Here is a 27,353-nt window from a genome sequence, read left to right on the forward strand (position 1 = left end):
TTTGGCGCAGCCACATTTCTCAAGAACCACTCTTTCGCGATGTAACGTAGTTCAGACAGAGAGCAAGAGAGAGAGGGGGGGAAGGTAGAAAGATAAAAAGAGAAAAAAGAATAAGAGGTGTGTTTCTTCGCGGGAGGCTGTCAGATTACAACACCAGAAATGCCAAACAGCCAGCTCACGCTAAACGAAATCTCGAAAGCGAACGCCCAATTTTCCGGTATATAGCAATGTGTGCCGCTTGTTCTGTTTCCATTTCCCCCCTTTTTAACCGTCCCCTTTTGAGTGCCACGGTGAAGACTGAGATACCGACATCCGACCGCCATTGTATCTCTTCTTCGCGTTGATACGCGGAATCAGAGATTTTTCACGCCGATAATTTTCAAAATTTCCTTTCCTGTCCGCGTCAGACAGTCTCGTGATCACTCTGAATTAACTCCAGGTTCGACAGCCCTCTCGTTGCTTTCAACGCCGACGATGATGGTCGTTCTGGCCGTAGGACAATACTGAGTCAATTAGGGGACGATAATTTGGAGGCTGGAGGATACCGCAGGCGGATTCTCACACAACACGATGCATCGATGCTTTATTACATTTTAATATTAATAGAATCAGAATACTAATTATGCAGTAATAAACAATATAAATGTCAATAAACCTTGTCACTATTTAGTTTGAAATATCGTATTAACATTAACGGTGGAAATGCATAGAAATATGAAAGGATACACAGAACAAGCGTGATGTAAATGGTGATTTTTTTTTATAATATTGAGATATTTCTCTGTCATTATTGAATGACATGGAGCGTACAAAGATAAGGAAAATTTTTAAAGACATAAGTTCAGAAGTTGAGAGATTAATGAATGAAAGATTGGAAATCATTACTCTTAGAAAAAAATTAATAAATATATGCACTTCATCAAATCACTTTTGGATCCTAGAAGATTGTAAAACAAATTTTGATATAATACAAATACAAACGGAATTTCTATGTTTATTGATACCAATAGAAACGCAATAATTGGCTCAAGATATATTCTTAATTGTGCTACACTGATGCTATTACGAGTGCTATTACGTACATCACTGTGTAACTAATTAGCCCAAGAACTAATTATGTCTCATAAGCTTCTTTTGAAGCTAATCTCTCTCGAAAGCGAATCTCGCTGCGATCGAGCAATTCGCTCTAAAATGTGAGCCGATCGTCTTATATACTTTCATTCTCGCTTTTCACGTGTGGCTTATCCTTTTTCAGGGATATGTCGCAAAAAGAAACAAAAAGAGAAGAAGGATCGCTTCGGATATATCGTTATAGCGGGATCTCGGTGAAAAAAAAGTTTCAACGAGAAACTCCAACTCCAAGCGCTTAACTTGACGACGACCGCGATTGCCATCTTCGAGATCGCTCGCAATTAGGTCCGTGGTATTTAAAAGCGTTTAGGGACTTCGGGGCGAAGTTATTTCTCTCTCTCTCTCTCTCTCTCTCTCTCTCTCTCTCTCTCTCTTCCACCCACGCGCGCAATCACGCCGAGGGATATATCCTTAATATCAAAAGTTGGCTCTTTCGTGGCGCGCGCGCATAAAAGTCCGAAAGGAGCTTTTACGAGCTCCTCTCAGATTGAGATTCCGCTGTAAATCAGATTAGCCTTTTACGAGGCTCTCTTCCGCGCGATTCCCGTCGATTTTCCGGGATCGTAAACGGCGCGCCGCGTCTCGCTCACAATGCCGCCGCAAAATTGATATTCTTCCATCGCGAAAAGTTTGGGAAGAAGCCGGAGGCGGAAGCGCGAAGGAGCATTCAACCGCCGGTAAAACGCGAACAGCGGTAAATCACGAGCGTGTCTCGGATGCCATCGATCGCTGTTCCCGCCGGTGCATTCAAGACTTCGAGATAGTTAAACATGCGACGGTAGACGGAGCGTGTGAAAAAAGATTTATAAACGAGCGTTGGTATATCGATGCTCTCAACCGAGAATCGTAATGCTGGTGGCGATAACACTCCTATCATATCCGCGATGTAGCGTGATGTTACGAGGTATTTTTGTGTAATAATACAATAACAATATCGAGAGAAGCGAAAGCTCGAATAAAAATCAATGACTACAATATTTTATTCTCTAGAGCATTTTCGCTTTATATGAAATGAATATATATTGTTCCAAGGTAAATCTGGATTTTACGTACCGTTTATAACTTTAAATCGGTTAAGTCGTGCCGGAACAATTTTATTGGAACATCTGTTCCTACGTCCTGTATTACTAAAAAAAAATCTTATTCAATACAGCGAAACTTTTTTTTAAATTACCTTTGAGAAATAAAGGTTTCTTTTATTTTCTTCTTTTTTATATCTCATTTTGTAATTTCTGATTTATTTTTCCCGAGCTAGTTAGATTCAGGGTTCCAGGAAAGTGGCTGGAGGTGAATCTATATGAGAAACGCGTGACGACACGAAGAGATTCAACTCCTTACACGATTCGATTTATCAAGCTATAAGTTTACAAACCATTACCGGAACTAGTATTTCATCCCTGCCTCATCATTTCCCAACTCAGAGCACAACTCCGGGACTCACTGTGCGCCAAGCGAATAAGCTTCTCACTCCTCGAGCTTGGCTCGGTCCGCGTGAACACGTTGCCATCGCTGCATTAACACTGATTTACTTACTTATATCCTGGGCCGCGGCCACTTCATAATTTTCCAACGAATTTCTTTGTCTCGCGACGTGAAATCGCGAAATATACGATAATAAGCACGACAATGCGAATTAACGCACCGACAGATAAAACATGCAATTACGCAATTTGATATTCTTACAAAGATGTAATGCGGCAAACTTCTGCAAAAATATAATACTCGAATAAAATTAAAATATAATACGATGGTTGCTATACGCATAATAAAATTTTATTCTTCATTTAATTTAAAATAAAACTCTTTACTTTCATTTGCATATCTATTATTCAATATTAAAACATTATAAAATGTGAAAATAATTTGAATCAATTTATTCTAAAAGCTCAGCTACGAGTATCCCGTCGTATAGTATATCTCATAAAGAAATTCGTAAAATGCGAAATAGTTTAAAAATCAGATTAGGATTCTATACATATTGAAGCATATTAAATACGTGTTTAACAGTTAGACATTTGAAAGTTAGAACAGACTCAACAGCCGGAGCGAATTTACAAATTCCGCTCTTTACGTCGTTCCAATTGCAACATGCGAAATTTCTCCGTTCGCAAGAGTGCACCGCATTCACTTGGATGCGCGACGTTACGGTAACAATGAATTATGCACTTAAATCCGCCTTGTGCGGCACGTGACGTAGAGATTTGCCGGAATTGTCATAGGTAGTTGTGCGGGTGAGCGTTCGCACAGCCCGAAAATTGTTGGTTTATATCTTGACATGCACGCACACACACACATTCCGCCGACAAGAGATATACGAGTGGACTTAAGTTACGCGTTTTCTTTTTCGCCCGACCCAAATCGCCAACAAAGTTCCCTACACGCGAGCGGTTTAACGCATTGTGCAAAGTCGCGAAGAAAATGTCTGGAAGGAAACAAAAGTTATCACGCCGCAAATTAAAAAAACATAACTTTGTGTCGTCGGAAACGACGATCCAAAAGATCGCGCGTGAATGTCCTATTTCAAGGATACATTTCTATAGGGCGCGAATATCTGATGGCGGTCGTTCCGCACTGAATACACCAGCTCTTCCAACGTAAGCACAAAATTATGCCGCGGCATGCTGCAAGAGGTATAGCGCCGCGCATTTTCACATAAGTTTTTCTTCCGAATCGTGTCACTTTGCGATACGATAAGGAAGCTCGATAACGCGAAAGAGAACGGCCGTCGTCAGCGTATCGTTTTGGGAAGAGATGCGCGCGAGGGGAATATCCGCGTGAGTATCTTCCGGCACTCGACGGCAAAAGGCGCGGGTAACCCATTCCCGCGAAAAGGCGTTCTTCGTATAGAGACGATATGGCGCGATGAACTCCCGTGCCCGCGTAACCCGCTCGAAATCGATCGATGCTTCGCCCCCGGGCTCTTCGAAAGTTACACAAAAGCGATTGTCGAGGAAGAGAGAAAGAGAAAGAGAGAGAGAGAGAGAAAGAGTCGGCGAAACTTGGGGAAAACGGGGGCTTCAGAGGCGGGACATAGTTGTTATTTGACTTAACTTCGACGTATCAGTCGCGAAATCGACGCGACGCATTTTTGCAAGATCTGCTTTGAAAGGGACGATAGTCAGATACGTAAATTTACCTCGATGACTGCACGCGGAGAGGATTTTCCATTCGCTGATAGCGCTATAACGAACATTTTAGCATTTTAATTTTCGCGATTTTATTTTACAATCATTTTACACTGTTGAAATTTATGGAAATTTTTACGTGGGATGACGTTCTGGCAAATACGGCGTAATAAATTTAAGCATAAAGCGCCGCTAATTAACGCGTACCATGTACTGGCGTTCAGCGTATTTAACTAAAATTTATTTAAAGAATTACCACGTGACACAGTAATATTTCATTTAATTTCTCGCGGTGCACGCAGCGACACATGCTCGAGTCTTTAACTCGCCACCCGGCAAGGGTTGATTTACAAACGACTCACTCCCTGAGTTATGTCGTCCCTCGCTAATGAACCCACCGTCTCCTGCGAACTCCGCCACCTCTCGTACACAGCCGGGGACAAATCTCTTCCGAGCAGGATGGTACTCGAAAACGTATCCGCGCGTGCGGTGCGTCGCCGAGCGCAAACGTCGCGCAAATGCATTAACGCGCGACTTAAGATTTAAGTAAGTATTAAGAGATTTTATTCTCGTAATAGTTAATAAAATGCAATGCACAAAAATTTAAATTATACGATTATAAATTATAAGTTATAAATTATAAATTATAAGTTATAAATTATAAATTTAAATTATAAAATTATAAATTATTAAAATATTCTACCATTGGGGAGAATCCGTCATTTTATTTCAGTCCTCAGAGCGTTCGCCAACATATCCAAATACTCGCAACAAATTCTAGATAGGATCGAAAGAAAAAGCGATGTATCTCGTCGACAAATCATAACGTGGCTACTTGAAGACAAAATATTCCGAAGTCGTTGGATATCGAGAGAATTATCGGCCTATATATTTTACGACAATATCCCGCGGGGTAATAAATCCTGATTTATATTCCTAAAGCGATTCATTCTCTCGAACTCTTCTATATTCTCGTTGCCATGACTCTGTTCTTTGTTATGTCGTCGCTCTATTTCGTCCTTTCAGCGTGCGACACATACATTCGCATCCTTTTTTCTCTCTCTCCCTTTCCATCGCGTGATTATCTGTGTTCGGTTTTCCCGGCCGAAAGTTTTTCCAGGCCGGCCTCTGGATGCTGCGCGCGGCCGGTTTTACCTAAACGCGCGTCCTTTGTGGCGAATTTATTTTTATTTTATCGACGAACGTATACTCCGGGTCGCATGTTTGGCGTCTCCTGGCGTTCGGCCCGCCCTTACTTTTTCAAAAACCAGGCGGCGAGTTTTGCCTCGCGCGGAAAGCTCGGCGAAGAGGATCGAGGTCGGAGCCACTGACAAAAGGGAGAACAGACTGAAAAAGCCAAACTTCCACGCTGCTGTAAAACACTCGCGCAGCGTTTCGAACAAAATCTACGATTTTGCCGCCCTTTACAACTTGCGTTTTAACGCTTCAATGGACACTATATAGGGAGAGATTAACAGCAGCGCGCGCAAGGATATAGGTGCAGTTATTTCGCATCTTAGAGAAACGCTATTTATAGCCGGAGGCGACCACGACCACCCTCTATATATCTTCGTTCCCCGATTGGAAATATAATTAATAGCGGATCGTTATTCATGGATCTACGTTCCGCGAAACTATACAATGGGATTTCTTGTGAGAAATTAGCATAGAGTGCCGGAGATTCGTAGATTCGTGAAACTATGCTTATTCATCAAATAATGGCCGACTATGAATACCGCTGTTAGGTATAGTTCGTCCGGTCGACTATTTCGTCCTTGTCAAACCCGGATTACTGAGCGGAATATCATTGAATATACATATATGCTACGCTCATATCAATGCTATCGTACAAATATTAATATTAATGAATACTATATCTCTGAATTTATCCGATTATTCAACCTCTATATCAGATCTGTATATGGAAAACGACTATGACATAAATAAAATAACGTCAATCGAAGATACACATGCCTATGTGCAATTTCAATTCTCGATGTGTTTATTTTTTCGTCTAGAATTTTTAAATAATTTTCAGCCTCGATCTTCTTGGATTCTTGCGAATGATTAACACTCGCTTCGCCAACGTCACGTTTGCGGTGTGCCGAGACGAAAAAAGGTTCGCTCGTGCGAGTGCGCGAGTGCGATGAACCCGAATTTCTTCCTTTGTATAGCGTCCTCGTTTCTGACGGTCGCACACCGACGACATTTTTCTTTTCATCAGAGTTAAGCCGTATCCGGGCGAGAGATAAAACTCATAATTTATAATACGTAGCACATGCCCGCGCTACTGGCCTTTTTCCACGCGGCGCGCAATTCTCGACGGCGGTGGACGCAATTTTAGACGCGGAACGATATCTTCTTTTTTTTGCCGATATATACAGGCGATAAAAAACGGCCGTTTCCTGCCCGAGCGTTTTCTGCCCATCAGTTTTTTTTCATCCGCACAACCAGAGAGGCGCGACACATATATTTTATTTTATTCCGTTTATTACCGTTACGGAAATGTTTGTTTAACCTTTGAGACGTAAACCTTTTTTAATACCATAGGCTAAAACATGTAATCGTAGATTTCGTGCTGTTTTTGTCAATTTTGGTGCTGTTTGATATTTAACATTACAAGTTTTTAAAAATTGCGAGTTTGAAAAAATATTCGTGTTCTAGTGTTAAAATGAAATGTTCTATGGACCCTGGCTGAAAAACAAAGTGCTAGTTAAAAAAGTCAAATATACTCTGATTCAGAGATAAATATAAATGTAAAATTACGATATATACGATATATTTTTCCTCATAGATACATATACGGGCGAAAATTCATGTAAATTTAGATAAACATGCTAAAATATCAATATGCACATCCATACTGAATAGTTACATTTGCGTATCATAGAAATGTTAACAGCAATTTCAATTATTATTCAATTGTTATTCTTTACAACTGGTAATTTCTCAATTAGTATTCACGTAATAATTACGAATATATCATGAACGAATAATAATTCACGAAATAATAGTTAGTTCATAGAAATTCTATAGCCACTGTTAATATTTACAGCAAACACATAAATTGTTCCATTACCTTAAATATTCGAATTTGTTAGAAACGTAGTTTTAACGGTTAAAGGAACGATGTTGTAATCCTCGAGCTCGTACACTTTTGCGAATTTTTTTCTCCTCAAACGCAAATCTTCGGGATCGTCGTGACGCGAACGAAATGACAAATTACTCGCGCGTTGTAGTATTCTTATAAAAAGTTGCAGTTGTAATTCTGCAGATTAGAGTTATAAGTTCCGACCACCTTGGATTCCGAAACACTTCGTCTTTATTAACGTCTTGACTTCGCGGTTGGAAGAAATAATCGGCGATCTCTCTCTCTCTCTCTCTCTCTCTCTCTCTCTCTCTCTCTCTCTCTCTCTCTCTTTCTCTCTCCCTCTCTCCCTCTCTTTCTCCCTCTCCCTCTCCCTCTCCCTGTCCCTCCCTCTCCCTCTCTCTCTCTCTCTCACCGTTGCGACATATGATAGACGATCTTGCTAATGACATTTCGCTAATGCAAAAGTGCAATGCGAATTAATAAGAATGGAGCGATGAAATTTCGCTTCTCAATCTATACCCGTGCGGCGTAAACTCGACGCCCTCGATGGATACAGCGACGTTCATTGAAATTTTACAACGAATCATTATTTACAACGAAATTAATTGCGCAGTCCGTTAATTTTCGCTGTCGTCAGTTACAAAATATGGATATAACAATTTTCAACGCGCTGTATTTTTAATCATCGATCACGCCGCGATGCGATAATGGCGAGGCGTGTCACTTCGCGCCCGTATATCTTCCAAAAATTTACGGGCGGAATGTGACGGGAAAGTCGTGACGTTCGTTGCAAACGAAATTTAGATCGCCGATAAATCAAATGCGAGCGCCGGTATGAAGCTTCCACGTCGGACAGAGGTCCGAATTTGCGATCGGATAATTTTTTTGTGTGTGCGGATAAAAATGCAGATCGATAAATCACAGGCAAAGTCGATAGCGGCAAATAATTAACGTGATACCCCGTGATTTATATCCCTGTGATAAAATATGATGATGAAGTACGCTGCGTTTCAATTAAAAAAAAATCATCGTTCTCATTTTTTGTATTTTTACGAATTTCCTGCGTATTTCCATCGGAAGGCAGTCATCAATGAAAATATCGCCGACGAGAATTAACGTGACTCGAAATTATCGAGATATCAATCAAGTGCAAAAACAAACTGTAAACAGCTAATTTCGGCGAGTTGTAAATGATCAAACACTTCAATCACCAAGTTTTCGTCGATAATGCAAATAGAACATCGCGAGACAGAAATAATAGAATATGCATTTACGATGCAAAAGTAAACGCTCGACGTAGCTTGGCCGGACACTAATGTAATCTGCACATCAAGTAGCTCTTAATATCAGCGTGTTGGTTCTGCAAAACCTTGCCGGCTCCCTCCCATCCCTTTCTCGGAAAAAGCCGTCACGAACGGCACGGTGTAACGCAATTAAATCTGACCCACGCCGGGATTAATTTTGTGGTATCTTATGTGACAGTTCCGAGACAAACCGTTCTGCCCGGGCTCGTGCCATACTCCACGGATTTTACACACCGAATATACGCACGACCCTCCGAGATATCCCGGCTGGAGTGGAAAATAAGCGCGATGTGGTAATGTCGTAATTTTGTTACAGATTAATTCGCTTATGTGTCTGCGCACTGGGAAGTACCTTCGAGAGATTAATTGCGATTCGCCACCCCAGTTAAAAGTCTCACGTAATTTGGGTATCGTATATCCGGCTTATGGTAAAAATAATCTGCGTCTTGAGTAATGATCATATTGATGATGTAATACCGGAAATTCGCTAATCGCACCTGAAAGCGCGATGTTAACTTGCGGAAGGTAAATCTCTCGGTGGAATTGGATTTAATTCGGTCGACCATACGGCAATGTCAAAAGACACGCATCGTAAAGGGACGTCGAAGCGCCATGCACGGATTAAGAGGCTCTGAGGAAAGCTCGTGAAATCGGCTTTTTCGACGAGGCGTAATCGGGCTAGGCTAGGCGTAAAATCTCGCTCGAGCCTACTTGCGTAAAAGCCTAATTTCTTAATTAAACAAAATCCCGCTCTTATATTTCGTCTATTATTAGTTCCACTTTCAATAATTAAATATCTTAATTATTAACATTGTCGGAACTTGCAGAAATAAAATTCATTAATTTTAGGTCACTAATTTATAACATCAAAGTTAGGTACATTTAATAATCAATTCATAATGCATTACAGATGAACAGAGTGTTCTGAATCTGTCAATCTATTATTCGTTCCTTAATTAAAGTTTAAAATATATTTTTTCTACTGAAAATATCTCGCGAGATCTGTAGGAATAACCATCACGTCTTTTTCATGCTGCACGTAAAGCAAGAAGGATTCGCAGTAAATCTAATGGATTACATATTGCTGGACAGTGAGAGAGTTACGTTCGCGTCGCGCACCAGCTGGCGTAATTACAACAGCAGCGTCACGATATCGGTGACGAATTAATTCGCACGCCGGACGCATTACTCTTCGCGCATTTAGCTTCACGCGGAGGTAATTCGAGCGAACGCGATTAAATTGAAATTACGTTTCGATCCGTTGAAATTTGCGAGCCGCTACTAATTACAATCGATCCAGGCTACGTTTAATTGCGTCGACTCGCCGGAAACTTCCGACACGAGCGCGGGTATTCGTCGCCGGACTGTCGCGTCGGGAATTTTTTCGCTTTAAGAACCACGAAAAGCTCTGAAAAGTTGCAGAGAGTGTTCAGAGAGAGAGAAGAAATTCTAGGTAGAGAACACGCGTCACTTTTTTCCGAAGTTTAATCGCGAAGGGAAGAAACATACCGACGCGAAATTCGAATATCTAACTATACTTCTCCGTGACATAGGCGAGTTTTTCTATTCACGAAAATCGCAATTAAAATCTATCTGTTCACCTGTTCACACACAAGCTTCATTCAAATCTTTCGGACAAATTTCACATCGGACCTGTGATTCGTTCAACCGGAAATCCATGCGAGGAAACGCGAGAGCTTCCCAAATATGTATTCCCTGCTCTCCACTGCACCGACGCGATTCAATCTCACGACGCGGCGATTGCATTGCGGCCAATGTCACGTATCGGGACGACGCCGATACAAAATGCCGCGAATAATGCAAAATAAATCACATCGGCGCCGTGCATAACATTATTTACCGTGCGTCTCGCCCGCGCGGAGAAGCGCACCAGCGTCGCTCCCGCGCTCGCGCCCGGAAACACATATCTGACAACGCGATATCGCCGGATGCAATCAGTATACTCCCATGGCGACGCCAGCATGCAATTTCGTACGTGCTTGCTCGAGGATCGATGGATCGCGCGGATCGCGCGGATCGCGCCCAAGGAATTCTGATTGCACGAGCACTCCTTCTTTCTCCCTTTTTCCGTCTCTCGCCACATTTCTCTCTCCTTCCTCTCTTTTTATTTTCCTATTTCTCTCTCGATTTCGCTCTCTGGCTCTCCCTCCGGAAAAGATTTTTAGGGCAGCAACGATTTTCAATTCGGACAAGGGCCTCCGTCCATCTCTCCCTCTCGCTGTTGCATGCGCACGAGTGCACCCGCGCGTCGGATTACAGCGGAACAATTCGCGTCTGCCGCGGAGTTCGCGGTGAGCCTCGCTTAGAATACGCGGCGTCGCGCCGCGGTAACGAGCCAATCAGAACTTTAAACAAAATGAGTTGCTGCTTTTCCGGCCGTACACACCCGCACCCGCGACGTATATTTCCCGAAGGCAGTTTCTCATTACGCGGTTCACGGTGCCGGATGCTGATTTTAAAACACAACTAGACGGCTTTACCTTCGTGGTAATACCATTTATTACATATTACTACAAACTGCGTACAGAATAACAGACCGCAATACCGTGTTTGAATTCGTATCACATTAACGGACTCCATGGTCGTGCAATAGATATTAAGAGATGAAACTTTGACTAAATTTTAAAACTAACTTTCCATATTTAAACGTTCGAGGATCGATAAAGGACGCGAGAGAGAGAGAGAGAGAGAGAGAGAGAGAGAGAGAGAGAGAGAGAGAGAGAGAGAGAGAGAGAGAGAGAGAAAGAAATTCGACTGACGGTATAGAAAGCTCGGAGACAATGCAAATGTCCCGTAATTAAAGCGGCGACGATAGCAAAGAGGGATTGGTCTAACTACTTCCAGTTACCGATACTGGAAATTTATTGCAGGAAAAGGAAGACGTGGGACACTTGGATTAAGAGCTCTACCGGAGGATTAAGAGCATCCCAGAGGAGTCTTATCGTGAGATTATCATGCATGATCCCGTTAGGTATCATCGACGTCTAATTTAACTATAGACAATGTCGCGCGGTAATCCCTGAAATAAGGGGATATACCGCTTCTACTTGAAATCACATCGGCCAATCAATCACGGAGGATCGCTTGTCCGTCGAGTCCCGGTTGCCGAGGAACAACGAACATTGCAGGCCCTCCGGGGAGTTTACGAGATTACACGTAGATCCCTTTCGAACCCTCGTCCATATAGTCGGAGGGTCATAAACGCGAAATAGAAGCTTTACTAAATTATCACATCGTTAAATAATCATGCGAAGATATATGGAGGGTAAAAGCAATTCCGTTAAAGCAATTAAGGCGTTTAGCTGAATTCGAGGAGAAATGTTTTATGATGTTTACGTTTCAGATAAATTAATATTTAAATCTAGTTATAACTGTTTACATATCTACGTTGCTAAAGATATATTTATTTATTAGACTGTTCCTAAAGAATTAAAACGTCTGGGGATCTGTTCGGTCTGTCGCGATCGAAATATATTCGGACAAACAACGGCGCGACTGGTACCGATTAATTTTCCTTACCTGGTAGCCTCCTGCAGCAACAGGTGAGGCGGCACCCAAAACTTAACCCTCAGAGCGAATCTTAAAGGCGCCACGCCGCCGCCGGTCTGCCGCTCTATGGGGTTTCTCAAGTTCAACCAGAGTTCTTCGCCCTTCGCGTTTTGGTACTTCAGCCCGAAGTAATCGCACTCCTTGCTGACTCCCAGACAGTCGCAGGCCTGCAAACAAATCGATCGTTGTATTATTCTCTCGCGTATTCTCCCGGCGTCATCGCGCGACACTGAACGTTCGATACGGCTCTATATATTTCAAGTAAACTGAATCGATCGTGCCAAATATATACGCTTTCGCGCAAATCGGCTTGCTCTCGGGATACGACCCAAATTTTCAAACGACCCGCTATATCTCTTCGGTTTAGCGTCTATAATTAATCGTTGATCCGCGACACTTGGACCGATTAATCCGCACGGGATTCTCTCTCGCGGGCGCGAGTCCGGGAGGCAAACAAATCGCCGGCAATAATTCAGGAAGTTACAGCACGCGTAGGGTACCGTCCGATACCGCGCACAGATATCGCGGAAAAACGCGCCGCGGAGTCATTATTCGTTCCGCACCTCACCTTCTCCGCCTCGTTTCCGCCGCGACCGCCGTTTCCCCATTCTTGCCGGTAATTTTTCCTCGCCACGGCCCTCGTAATTGCGAACCGGTAAAAATATCGCGATCGAGGCGGCTAACGTAATGCAATTAAATCAAGCGTGTTGCTCACGCGCTCGCAATTTCTTTCTGCGCGGAATGTAACTCGGATCTTTTTGCTCAGGAACGCCGTCTCGCAATAAATGAAAATACGCTACGACTAAAAATCACATACAATAAAATATTTGCATTTCGGATTAAGGTTCTTAAATATAACAAAGAATGACAATAAGATAAAGCCGCTTACTTCATGGATTATGGAGATATCGAGATATTCCACTTACATTATTCTATGAGAAATCTTATTTTCTTCATCATCCATCTGAATTATTTAATTATTATGCATGGATCTTTCCATTTGATAGATTCAGTTGGAGTCAATCTTTTCCGGGCGGAGACTCCCAGGTGATTTAACTGGCAATTTTTCGCCGAGTTTTTTAATATTCATCGTTAGACATATTGAATTGAAAGGCAGCTAAAAAGTATTCCGGATAAATTCTTAATAAGCAGCCTTTTCCATTTACTCGCGCGCGCGAGTACACCATCTACACCATCGAGGGATTCTATTCATCCGCAGCTCCGGCTCATTCTGCATTATAAAATCGATATTCATGGTGATATCAGTGATCGTACTTTTATCGTAAATTGTGCCTTTAGCACGCCGGCGCCGCTCGCCCGGCGCGTTATTGCGAGCTATTATATCCGTTATTTACGCCGAGCAAACGCCGCAAATGGCGTTAAAAAAATCGTTAAAAACATTACGGAAAATGACACGTGCTCGACTCTAATCCGTAACATCGATCTCGCAATTTAAATCACGCGTTCATGCAGCACTAGCTGATTATCGTGAATAAATCATAGAACGCGCGTAAAAAATTCGCGTGGCTCATCGAGAGTGTCGCGACTGATAATTAATTTATCCCCCTCGCTGGATAACCTGCTTGATGACCCAGATAAGATAATTTCGCACGTTGTACTTTTGCCCGCGGACAGAGGCGTTTTAATTCATTCACCGTAACGCAACCGCGTAATTTCTCCTAATAAACGACGCTAATAAATTCATTCGGCAACACGATCAGTGATCGACCGAACGAGGTGCGGTTACGCGCTGAAAATATCTACGTGGTGCATAAATTGTGATAGTGACAATCAAATCACGGGATATTAAATTGCTGATGCCGCGGTAAAAAAAACGGTTGATACATCGCGAAAATGTTTGATGCAAAAAAATTAAACAAATAGCCGGAGGCTACTTAAGTGAATTTACACGCGGCATCGGCAAACTATCGGGAATGTTACAATCAATCGATTACTCGTGAATGTCTGTATACGTATACGTTATATACTTTATATACGAGCCATAAAATAAACTTTGAACACGAGTGGTTCTGACGAAAGGAAAATATTAGGCACGTACTCTTATTCCCTCCGTATCTTATTTTCTTTAATGTGTCTCATTTCGCTTTTGATCCTGAAAATATTTGCTGCATCGAAATTACGGTTAGTGTGTACCAAAAATTCGCCGCAACAACATCCGATATAACGAACTAACAAATTTCTAAAAAAAAACCGCTTTTAAAACGTTGCACGATTGACGGGCCAGAAATAAAAGCTATTATTTTTATCATGTTGACAGAGTGCCATTTAAGCCGCTCGCTGCGTCGATGAGTGACACATACTTTGACGACACAAATAGACATTTTATTGGTCGTTATTGATGGATGGCCGATTTTATTAGAATAATGATATCGACACCCAACTAATAACGAAGATAAAGTACCGACGTTAAAAATCCGGTTGTCGATGGAGAAGCATCCAATCTAACAAAAAAGTTTACAAACGAGGAGTATCTGCGAGTGTTGCAAATTTCAGTAACGATTCTCCTTCTCTCTCTCTCTGTCTCTCTCTTTCTTAGAAGACCGGATTTTCGAGATATACCGATGTTACGGGCAAACTCGGTCACGTACGTTGTGATAAGAGAAATTCACGGAGAGCGCTCGCGCTCGTTGTCCCCGCGGTAATTTATAGCGCCCGGTCAGCCGGGCGATGGCCTTTTCCGGAAGTAGAAATGCAAAAAAACGATTAATGACGAGCGTCATTCACTTTAGATCTCTCCCTCGGAATGCATCGCGTTCGCGTCGTGACGCGGTGAGGAACGTGCGTCAGGTTCACATTCGTCTTTGCGATTCAGACGAATCGTAATTGGCTCCGATTGCACAGAAGGCAAAGTTCCTTCGGTTCTTTGTGCTTCCCTCTTATGCTTATTTCATATACACGAAAAAAATCAAATTTTGAAAAGGTGCATCAGAGTAGAATTATAGCACGGTACGCTATCTTTCTCTTCATGCCTAGCTTTCAGTCAAACTTTTGCGAATATATATGTATATCTCTGTATCTTAGAAGTAAAGAATCATATGTCCAATTTTTGTCAAAATGGAGTTAATCCATTTTCCGATATATGTATATCAGGAGCTTAAATTATATAATGATAAAAGGTCTTACGTCTATTATTAGTGCTTAAGATAAAATGTTAAAAAAAAGTCGCATTGAAAATTATCATAGTGCCTTAATTAAACCAGGTACAGCGCGTTATTGGCAGTTGTACTATTAAACATGTCAGTTAAATTACTTTATCAAAAACTCAATAAATCAAGTTGCTACTTTCATCTTATATCTAAAAACACCATTTCCCTATTTAAAACTTTAAACTTTGATTTCTCTAAATCGTATACGGCGAATAAAATTTATTATATCGGGAATTATACAATATAATTTGTCACGTTTTTTCTATTATTGCCAGGGAAATTATTATCACAAGTTTCAGGTTTCGAGAAGAAATATTGTTCAAGTATAAGGTGACGCTGCACGTCGGGTGATAGTTTACACAAGAAGACAGTAAATTCTTGGTTCATTCGCTCGAATGTTGTTGGCTACGCCCTTTAATCTCGCGAGTGCAACGCGCGACGTGCGGTTTCGTCTGCTCTTTATACGAAGAGACGAAACCGCACCAGCGCAATGACGCGGCTAGCGACGCATGAATTGCAGATTCGCGGGCAAACACAGTTTGGGAACGAAATTTATCGTTCGAAGGCCTTATGTTTATGCACCGTTCGAAATATTCCGGAAAAAATGCAGCAGCGCCCTGTGTTTCAGATGAATGCCAGGAGATTTGCTCAAACGGAACGAAACAGTCTCGCTCCAACCTGTATTGCGCGTCCGAGAATGATCATCTATTTCTCCTTTCGCTTCCCCGAGATGTCTTTTGAAAGATATCAAACGATACCCGAGAATTGCATGCAGTGTAGCAGAATAACGATATCGGTTCTTAATAATTAATTGATCTCATCGCTCGCAACTATGTTTAATGTGTCTTGACAATCTAATTTTCGTTGTCGTTAAATATTTTAAATCGACACTGACACAATCTAATTATGAGCATCGACGAAAAGCAGAAATTTGGTCAATATTTAACTGAATGATAAAAAATACAAAAAAAATTTTCAAGAATTTCTTGAAACGACAAGGAGCGACAATGAGGAAAATGAGCAATTACTTAATCACAGCGCTGAGAAGATTAATGATCGACCTTTCGTTTATAAATATCCGGCAGACTCCTGCTCAAAGCAAAAGCGCAATACCGAAACCTTCATTATTGGATAAGCCGGCAATTGCGCTTCTATTGTCTCGAGTAAGACTACAAACAGGGCGCAAGCAACCCTCCCTTGTTTACCCGTTCTTGATTGGGTCGTGAATCTATAATAGGTCAGAACCAGTTTCTCGTCGAACGCGCACCAAGAATTGTAAACGCGAAACTTTATCCGGCATATTTTTATCGTTCCCCCGAAGTTGTTTGCATCGTCTACTATTCGAGGAAGACTTGAGCATTGCGCGTCGGTGAGTTTCTCTCTCTTTCTCTCCCCCATTCTCGTCGGGGAAAGTTCCCTCACATTATATTTCGCCGTTGGCTCACCGGGGCTCGTATAAATTTTTGCGCCGCGGGCGCGGGTCGACTCGTGCAGCTCCGTCCAGAAATGATTATGTAAATTCCTCCGAGAGTAAATTGCATGCTCTATTTGATTGCGAGTATTTAATCAAGCGCCGATATACAAAAGCGCCGTGTAAAAAAAAAAGTACCTTCGCGAAGCGAATGCGTCAAAAAGTTTGCCTTCTCGAAAAAAAAATTATGAGAACACGCTAAACGCATCAGCAATTGAGTATATCTGAATGATGAAAATACGTTGCAAAATCAGTTACCGTTTCTATATATCTATCTCTATCTCGAAATTTTACACTGAATATAAAAACGATCGCAACTGATAAATACACTATTGTAACGCGAAGGACGCGTTTCTCGTTACGCTCGACAGCGCGCGTTCTCACAATTCATATGTCAGCCTATAAGCATAAAGCGATATTATCATCGATGTGCTGGAACACTCGCTACCTGATGCGTTTTACGCATCTACTCGTGCACTTCCGCCGCTGCAATTTTTCGCTATATTTGCCTTCTAAAATAAAACGATGGTGATAGCCGACCGGTAAACTAGTCGAGCTAGGTACTTCAAAGACTTCGGCATGTGCAATTTCCAGGCGTGCCTACGAGCTCGTCCGCGCGATTATACCGGCATTCGATTTTTCAACGAATTCACATATTGCAGTTCCTTTGATCGCAATTTTATGAATGTATTTCTATTTTATAACCTGTATTTCTATGAGCGTCGATCATCGGATCAAACGTTTCAACGCGTTATGCGAAGTGGCTCGGTCGCCGCTTGCGAATGTATAACGGTAGGAAGGAATATGAGAATTTTTCTAATTTTTCATAATTTTGATATTAAATTTTGTGTAAATTTTGACAAAAAATATGATCCAGGTAATATCATGCGTATCATTTTGCAAAGTTAGTAATAATTCTAAAGTTTGCGAGTGCGCGATACGTTTTCCAATTTGCTTCGCGCAAGACAATATATCAGAGAATTAATGAAGAATAACGCGATATTGAAATAAATGCGAGCGTACGCCGCGCCGCGCGCCGTCGCGGCTGCTTTTTCTCGCTCGCGCACGAAAATGATATACGATTTGTCCATTAAGCTTTGGAGCGGAGATGATGCAGAGAGACGCATCTGGCGATATTTCATTATTCTAATTAGCTGCTCAATTACGCTCGATGGATATTTTATTCATACTAGGCTTTACGTGACAAATGCATCGGGTTGTCATTGATACACGCTTGACGCTTTACATTCAATTACGTTTTGCACTTATTTGCGCTGGCATTATACTTGACGATATGCAAAATAACGGGATAAAATAAATGATTAATTGCTAAAAGCGTATTCGCATCACATATTTAATACCTCTCTTTATTTTCTTTAACATTTCTCTGATTTTGATCAATCGCCAGCACATATTAAATGTACACGGCATAAATAAAATATACGGACTCCACCAGCTGGTGTCATCCTTTTACGACCAATAATATTAATCGACGATAATTTATTAACAAAATGCGTTCAGCAATTATCGTATAAAAAGATATAATAAACGTTGCAACGAAATATAAATACGCTCGTGAATCAAATTCTGCCGTCATAGAAGAATATATGCTATCAAACCGCTCGATTTATTCGATTTTATCGGCACGTGCTTACGCACAGTGCGTACGGAAATGTTCGCAATTAAAGTTTGCGAGACGCGAGAAGCGTCTCTACTTCCTGTTCTCGTCTGCATTCCAGCCTCGCGCACGTGACACGACGCGACGTGTCATAATAGCAGTCCTTTATACAAAAATGCGTACTCGCGCTGTTTTTTTCTCCTCATCTGACTTTCTAGGGCCGTTTACAGTTTTGTCAAGTGTAATCACCCGTGTGCCTCCTTCCGCGAACGCATCCTCGATACGGTCTCGACCGACACCGCACCATCGTGTGATAAGCGAGCGCGTGACGTTCGTCCGGCGCTTTTCATGAATATTCAGACGTCCCGATGCCGGCGGCAGCGGCGGCGTTCTGAAAAATCGTCGACATAACTTTCGCGGAGACATGCTCCTGCATACCCTCGAGTCCACATTATAACTGTCACGGTTATTTAATCGTATTCACGATAAAAGGACGAGTAAATTTGCGAGTCAAACAGTGATTATATATGGCTAATTCCGCGCTACCGTCCAATTTCACTCCAATCGACAAATAGCATTATAATTTGGGTTAACTAGATGGCTGACAAATATAGAAGAAAAGAGATGTTTAACGGGGGAGGATAATCGCCATACGTGCGTAAAATTCGCACACGCGTAGACAGCAATTATTTTGCACGTGTCGCGCCGCAATTAATATCTCGCCCACAGACGAATCACATTGATTTTCATTAATTTGACAGAGAATCCAGGATAAACGAACTTTATCGCAGTCCAGCCGACGCTCACGGAATTTGCGTCACTGAACTAATATCCCGCGCCTGTTGACCCTTCATCAAAGCAAGAGAATCGAAAAAAAAACAAAAAAAAAAAACAAATCACGACGCATCATGCGGAGAAATTTTACCCGCGAATTGCGTCGCGTTAAAGCCGCGCGCGGTTTAGATTACGCGGCTTCGCAAAGGTCAACTTCGTTTTTCAGTTTGATTGCAATCGCGGTGGTTCAGTGCGCGCGCAGGGATGACGCAAATTGCAGTTTGCACGGGTGGAAGTTACGAACATGTCGCGAAATTAAATTTCTGCGCGTTAAACTCGTTCAGTATTATAATATCTCGTGGCATCGTCCCCCGTTTCCCAGCCTCTCTTCGCGCTCGCGCGCGTGCTTCTTCCAACGTGGGTGCACGTATGTGTGGGTGTGTGTGTTGCATAATGGCCAAGTTCGACGTTTATGAGTTTCTTACTTTTAATGCGATTTATTTATATAAGCGGCGCAATATAGCCCCACGTAGCGCGGTGTAATATTCATATATTATGCATTATGCTTATGCATAATATGAATATATCAGTTTCGCTCTAAGAAATTCGTTACGAAATCAATGTATAAAACTGTACATACATTACAACAAAAAATTTCCTACACTTAGCCGCTATTAATGTCTCATTTATAAATTAATGGAAACCTACAGGATCGTATGTTAGATTCATATGGAACGCGTACGGATATGGCGGCATGCAACTCAAACGTATCTAATATGGCGAATTCTCTCGGGAGGAGACAAGAATTGCCATGTTCGGTTGCACGCTACGTAAGAGCGTTCAGGGTTGATTAACGGATGCGCATATTGCCTAGCGGATATGCAAGTGACGCGACACGGATACGTCAACCACGTGTCGAGTAATATATTCAACCGAGAATGTGTTTCCTGTTGAATAACCGCCGTTCCCGATGGATGTCAAGAGAAACTGACGCGACAGTTTTTGCAGGAAAACGAGAGAAAATTTCCGGATACAAAAAAATTAGATCAACATATCACGTGCGCGTAAAAATGATTTGGCAAGTACGCGTGACTATAAAGAGGTTTACGCGTCGGAACAAGACGTAATTATGAACGCACATCGAAAGCAAATGTGTGCTAATGGAAAATTTAATTTGTTCTCGAAAGTCTGACTAAAGCAGCAGTAATAACGCGTGAAATAAGCTGAAATAATAGCTATACGATAAGCGACGGCTTCGTGGCATTCAACGCGAGCGTTTTCGCCGCGGAAGCTCCTGCACGGGAGATTATTTTTCTACTTTTAAAGTTCACTTCATCCCCCCCGAAAGTTTCTCGCACAGCTAGAGACGCAGAATCGGAGTAATATCCGGGTGATCGAATTTCCCGCGGGTTTCCTGCCTTCTTGATCTCTCCCTCAGAGATATTGCCATTCCGGGGGCATTTCTCCGCGTGCGTTTCTCACCGATAAATCACCGCGAAATTCTGCGCTAGTCACTTCCTGATACTTTCAACGCGACGGCGACGCCGCGACGGCCGAAATCACTGCAATGTTGCTCCCTTCGCTGATGTTTTCTCGCGATGTCGCAGTTTGCGAAAAACTTTAATTGTTTTACAATAAATTAAAGATTTGGAAATAATATAATCGATATACGTAATGTTTGTTATTACGAAATAAATAATCATCTTTTAAATAATACGTTGCATTTTAATCTCTCTCAAACTGCTGTAATTGCTGTTTCAAAGAAAAAATAGAAGGGGTTGGGTCGGTTAAAAGCTTTCACGTCGCTAAAATACACAAGTGCGACATGTCTCGTGCACTATGCATTTCGGCTAATTATAGTAATGGAAATCCCACTGTTCTCGTTTCTAGTGTACTCGTTAACGCTCGTTTGATTTTCGAAAGACGTAAATGGAATGTCCTGCCACCGTGTGCATAAACGATTGCGCACGTGATGTTAAAACAGTAGTTATAATTGATAATATGTATACCGGCAATCGCAGACAGCTGGCACACTTACCGAAATTAATAGCACTGTACTAAATGGATCGCGTGTGTATATCGTTTATACATCTTATGAAGATATACAAAATAATGATTTAAAACCTTGCATCAATTTATGTAAAACGATCGCAAAACATTATATTTATCGAAATAATTAAAATCAGCTTGTTTATCGAACCAATAATACTATATGAAAATTATTTATTTGATATAATTTATATCACAAAGTTTACATCTCGAAATTAATTGATACTTATAGCAATTAATACAAAAATAGCGACATTCTCATCAAAAGAACTTGGCAAAATTGGCTGATACAAGGATGAGAATATCCAATTCGCTACTAGGAAAAGAGGAGAAACGAGAAAAGGAAAGTATTTCGCAGAAGAAAGAGTGAACTTCTATCCTGACTTTCTGGCTGTGTCGCTCGAAAGTCTCGCATTGAAAGAATATTGGCTGGAAATAGAAGAAATATACAATAGCTATCGTACGGCGATCGCGTATAAGTCGCAGGTTTGCATTGTCCTGATAAACGATAGATGTAAAGAACTTTATATAAAATATAAAGGTCTGGCATGTCAGTAATTTGCAAGTAGATTTTTGTAAAATAGAGAAAAAACAAAATAAGTCGAAATATTTACTATACGAAAATTTAAACAAGTATTTGAGCAAAAAAACTTACAAAAATTGCGCTAAGTCAAGAATTCAAAGTACCTAAACACGCTATTATAGAGCCTAATAATAGCAAAATGCATTTTCATGAGACGATTTTCAATGCAACTAATTAGAGATGAAAAAGTTGCCAAGTAATTCAAACAACGCAACGCTTATCCAGAAAACTTGTCCATTAATCAAACATACGTGTCGACACGTCTTTGTATGATGTTAAAGTGCCAAGTAGCAAGAAATTGCAAATATGGAGGACCAAAACGAGGTACATTGAAGACCTTTCAGAAAGCCAGCAATTGTTTGTCGCAACGTTCTTGTAAGAGGAATCCTATTGTTGGTTCTCGGAAGCGTCATTACACGGAACAAAGTCCCAGACTTAAACACTGCTATAAATCAACAGGTATAATAACTCTGAGCTTAACAACAAAAAAGAATAAGCTCGAAATAATATTATAATAACGATACTAAAAGAAAGAGATATCGTAATAAAGTACTTAATCATACAACGTGTAGAATTTGATCACCGATTGTAAAAGAAGAACGCGAAAATTAATACATCCAAATCTGTGGACACGAAGTCGCGGACGAAAAATTTTCGCGAATCGTAAAGGAAGACAGTAACGAACGACGCGGACGTTCGAAAGCGAGAAAGAAACTCCGCGAGGCGTACCAAGGAGCGCGCAGTTTCAAAGCGGCGCACTTTGCCTGGGATATCCAGAAGGAATTCACCGAAGCTGCTTACCGCCGGGCAAACTTTTCTCGCGCAGCCACATTTCTCCACGCCACCGTGTCTGCCACGTGCACGCGCGCCCGCCGCGTACTCCTTACCTCCCCCCGTTATTCCCCCCTTTGCACCCGTTGCTTTTCGCTCCGACCCCTTGACACATCTCGCTCCGAGACACTCGCCTCTGCCATCCTCTCTCGCTCCTCTCTTTCTCTCTCTGTCAGTTCCCCTTTGTCTCGGTCGGTGTTTTCGTACGCGAGCCATTTATTTGTCTGCCGTTCGTTAACCCCAACAACACCTCAACAAGTCCGAGTCAATATCAGCGAAACGGCAATATAAGTGCAACGCACGGCGTAAATCACTAAAGCAAGAAGCTCTCATTGTTTGCGCAGCGAGTGCCCTCTGAGTCAGCACCTCGGATACGACTATCGACCCCTGAGGATATCGCTACGCACTTCGTGGCTCAATACATTTTTAGATTTCCTCTTCCGAGAAGGAAAAGATATTTCAGAATCTCTTCTTCTTCTTAAGAGCTCCTGCTCCCTATTTTATATTTTGCGTCGATTTAAAAACATGGGAAAAATTAATGCAAAATTATCTTCATTGTTGAACGCGCGCGATATCTTTTATCACGCTTGAAGCGATAAACTACAACGTAGCAAGCGCGCTTCAAAGTTCAAAGTGAATATATATAGACCACGAGCCGTGCATGCTCGCCGGTCTGTGGAAATACACGCGACGCGGCGATAATAAAAATTATTGTACGCTATTACGTCTCCCTGGACATATGGACGCGAGCGTCGCGCGCGCTGTTCGCAATTATTGTCGGTTGCACTTTCGGGACGAAACGTCAATTAGAAACGCCGGGCACACGCGTTTATAAATGGTATTTCCCATGATAATTAACCAACCGTGCCATTCGTGACTACGATATCTACATATTCGCGAATGAGTGTGGCTTGCGAAACGTGCCAAATGTTTGCGCAACGTTAATTAACCATCCGTCGAGGTGAACGTTAGCGTGACATTTAAATTCCTTTTCGTGGCAAGCACGTAATTGGGCGCAACATTTAATTTATCGGACTGAAAACGTGGAATGAACAATTTCTTTGACGTCACTCAAATCAATCAACTGCTTTTTACAATAAACGAAGCGAGGAATGATGGATGTGCCGAAATAATTAGTATTCTACTTGTAGTGTATTAAAATCTACGTGCGTTTAAAAACTATGCGGATAAATTACACGGGTTTTAAAACGATAAGCTCTAATTGATAATAATTGCAATAAATATCACAGCATGATGAAAACAATTTTCAAATGTTGTCGTTCCCGACGATGGAGAATATTAATGCGCCAAATAAACAAATATAATTTTGCATGCATGGTGCGGTACGAGCGTCAATTATTCCTTCTCTAATCAATACCTATATTTCGTTATGAAATTTGAGCCGTAATCAATATTATATATTCCACACTCATTTCGCAAAAACGGGACGTGGTTTCGCCCGTTCTCATTTAAATCAAAATTACAATTTTTGCTGAAAAGTTGCACGCTATTATTGCTATATATTTAGCAACGAATCGACAATCGAGCGAGACTCGATATAATACACTTTTTCATCGTTAAAGTAATTTCATCGTAATGACGTATTATCATTTCGATATACAACGGAATATAGTGCGGTTGAAGTCGAAATCCAATAATAAATAGTCTCATTATACAAGGTATTTTACTTCCAACGTGTTTAATTTTCCAGTCATAATAAATGAAAATAAAAGATTAAATGGTTATTAGATGAATAAATTACTATATTAGAATACTAATTAATATTAATAATTAAAAGTAAAATTAGTTACTTTTAGTTAGTATATGACAAAACAAACCGTAATGTCATAATGAGGATAATTATGCAATAAAAAAAAAATTAATAATAATAGAGAAATCTTTTCACATCGCATACCAATAACTTGCAAGCGTGAGAATTGTAGCGATGTCCATACAAAAGTCCATATACAAACTCTATCGATTTTCGCATAATCCGTAAGTAATTGGCTTTCAATTAGCAAAATGTCAGCTAGGATCAATGTACAGTAATGCCTGAATAATTGGCCGTCGCGAAACTTCATCACGCGCGAATATCTTTTAAACTGAAAATGCTTTGTCGTCGCTATTAATTAAAATAAAGCTTAGAATATCTTATTCTGAGATGGCGAATAAAGATACTCGATCGCAAAGACTACCTCTCTCCGCTAATAGCGCATTACGCTCAAATTCGATAATGCTTATAGGTATCGAACTCATCCGCGTGCGGTAATTACGCGGCTCTCTCTCGAAGACAGCTGTCACCGACAAATTCCCGTTATCAAATATTTTAACCGTCTCAGAGGGCGAATCGAGTCTGATGAATACCCGGCAGAAACGTGGCAGCACTGGCAGCTTCCCGCGTCGATTATTTCTGCAAACGGTGGAGGTAATCTTTAAAGGAACCGCTGACCTCTTTCACTCGAGACACTTCATTAGCTTACATCGCCCAACGACGGGGTTACTCACGGTCGAGGAAAAAAGCAGCAAGAGAGAAAGAACGAGAGAGAGACAAAAAGGGAGGGCGAGACAAAGAGAGGGATAATAAAAAAAAAGTCATCCGCCTCGTCTCGCGGAAAAGCGCCGCAGATTCTTCCGCAAGAATTCCCTTCCTTCACGTGGAATCTCGAAGGAGAGGACGTCTTCTCTCCGTGGCCGCGGCCTCTCGTTGGCTCCCGACGACTTCCTCTCTTTCTTGTCTTCTCGACCGCGAGCGAAAGCGGAGAGGACGACGCTTTAATGACTGTCGCGTAATTGAGGTTTTCCAGGTACGGTGACACGGTCGGTGGCTACATCGGCACGTCCCGCAACTTTTTCGACGTCCGTTTGTTCCCAGGTCGTCTGCTTCCTCGGTCCGGAAAAGGATGAGGAGATCGTTAGGGAGCAGTGTAGCGCGCGGTGATAAAAACTGCCCGGATATCCTCTCTCGCCTCTCTGCTCCCGCGTTTCTCGAACCCTCGGCATTTACTTGTCCGTCCGCCCCCGCCCCTGCCTATCTCTCCCTGAGAATGATGTTTATTATCCCTCAGGATATATCCCTCGCAATTCATTTACCAATGGTTTTTGTACCACGCCAAAATCATGATTAGAAGTAACGCAAAAATGCTCTTAACAGCGACGTTTCGATTAAGCTCGCAATGTTTGCGATCATATCGACACGAATTGCGTAATATGATATATCGATATCGCCCTCTAATTTCTAAAACGTTGTTTTGTATCAGAATGCAAAAAGGAACTGAATAAATCAATTTTATAAAACAACGTTTAAAACGGTTATGTTATTAAAATAAAAATGGCAGTATACGTCAAAGAATGTTAAGGTTGGAAAATAACGCTTTTTCAATAGCAGACATACCAGAAAGCAAAATAATCCGATATTTACACAATTCCAGATTAAATATAATTTACTAATACCTCTCCGCGCGGGGAGCGACAGAGTTGCGCGACAAACAGCTTGGGCCATCACCCCTCTCAGCACTGACGTGTGGTGCACTTGCTTTCAATTCAATATCGATTTTTGATCAATCCTCCAAGAGGCACCGTTGCAATTTTCATCTTACGTAAAAGTTCTGCACCTGCGTAACGTAATTTAATGCGGCAATTCAATTTCAAGTGAGCGTGTCAAACGCAATAACACCGTGCACTTAAAGATTAATGAAAATGGCGAGCATGCGAGATGCACTTCGGGCAACGAGAACGTCTCTCGCACCTGTGTAACATACGTAGACGTTTCGCTCGTAGACCGGCTGCCGCACAGTTAAATTCACGGGTGTCGTATATTGGCCGGCAGTGATCTATCGGATGGCGGGATACGGCGGGGACGAGGCGTGGCCTCGCGTCGAGTCGAAACAAATTCTGCCTGAATTCTTAAGCAGATTATCTCCCGCGAGGGAATTTCCTCGGGGCGGCCTCGCGACGTCGGCGTCGCCTCGCGTCGCGTCGCCCTGCATTCGAATCACGGAGCGTGGGAGATTTGTCGCGCGCCGCGAGACAAATCGTTTTCTCCGATGGCCGAATCTTTTCCCGCAGGAGGAAGGATAGCCGGAAGTGAGGCTCTCTAAAGGCGACGCACGTCCGCCCTGCGACAATCGCGTTAGCGCTATAACTTGTCCGTTGCGCAACGTTTCTTTCGTCCAGGGTATTAATTTGTACGCTGAGGACAGGGAGGACGTACGAGACGTAACACATTCCCCTGTGCGTTCGTGCAGTCTCAAGATTTTGGCATTCTTTTGCGCAATGTTGCGCGAAGAATCAATTTCACGACAAATAAACTGCTTATTTCACGTATAACAACAATACAAGATTAATGTCAAAAGTCTCATTACAAAATTAATACTGCGTGTCATTTTACATTTTAATACCAAAACTTTTCTCATGATAATGTAAAATCAAACTCAAGAGATTGCCAGAATTATTTTAAGTGGTATTAACTAAGATGCTGAATGCAAAATATAATTGTAAGTTCGGTGTTCTTATGATCACGATCCGAATAAAATCATGTTTGCAAATCATCGAATCTGGCATGCAAGTGTACTAAAATTACAAGTTTGTGCATTAGTTTAGTGTAACAAATAATATTTGCTTGCAGCTTATATTTGCCTTA

At 41.7% G+C, this 27,353-nt stretch overlaps 1 protein-coding gene across 2 annotated transcripts in view; it reads right to left on the bottom strand.

Moving 5' to 3' along the window:
- Dnr1 (E3 ubiquitin-protein ligase defense repressor 1) overlaps positions 1-27,353 on the bottom strand; it is a 151,121-nt gene that overhangs the window by 16,884 nt on the left and 106,884 nt on the right. For both annotated transcript variants that reach the window (XM_077419929.1, XM_077419930.1), the window contains one exon: positions 12,192-12,388. In XM_077419929.1, the coding sequence (XP_077276055.1) occupies positions 12,192-12,388 (197 nt within the window). The remainder of the gene's footprint in view (positions 1-12,191; positions 12,389-27,353) is intronic.

The sequence above is a fragment of the Temnothorax americanus genome, unplaced genomic scaffold (genome assembly GCF_048541705.1).
Source record: "Temnothorax americanus isolate GAGA-0224 unplaced genomic scaffold, ASM4854170v1 Scaffold6, whole genome shotgun sequence".
NCBI lineage: Eukaryota > Metazoa > Arthropoda > Insecta > Hymenoptera > Formicidae > Temnothorax > Temnothorax americanus.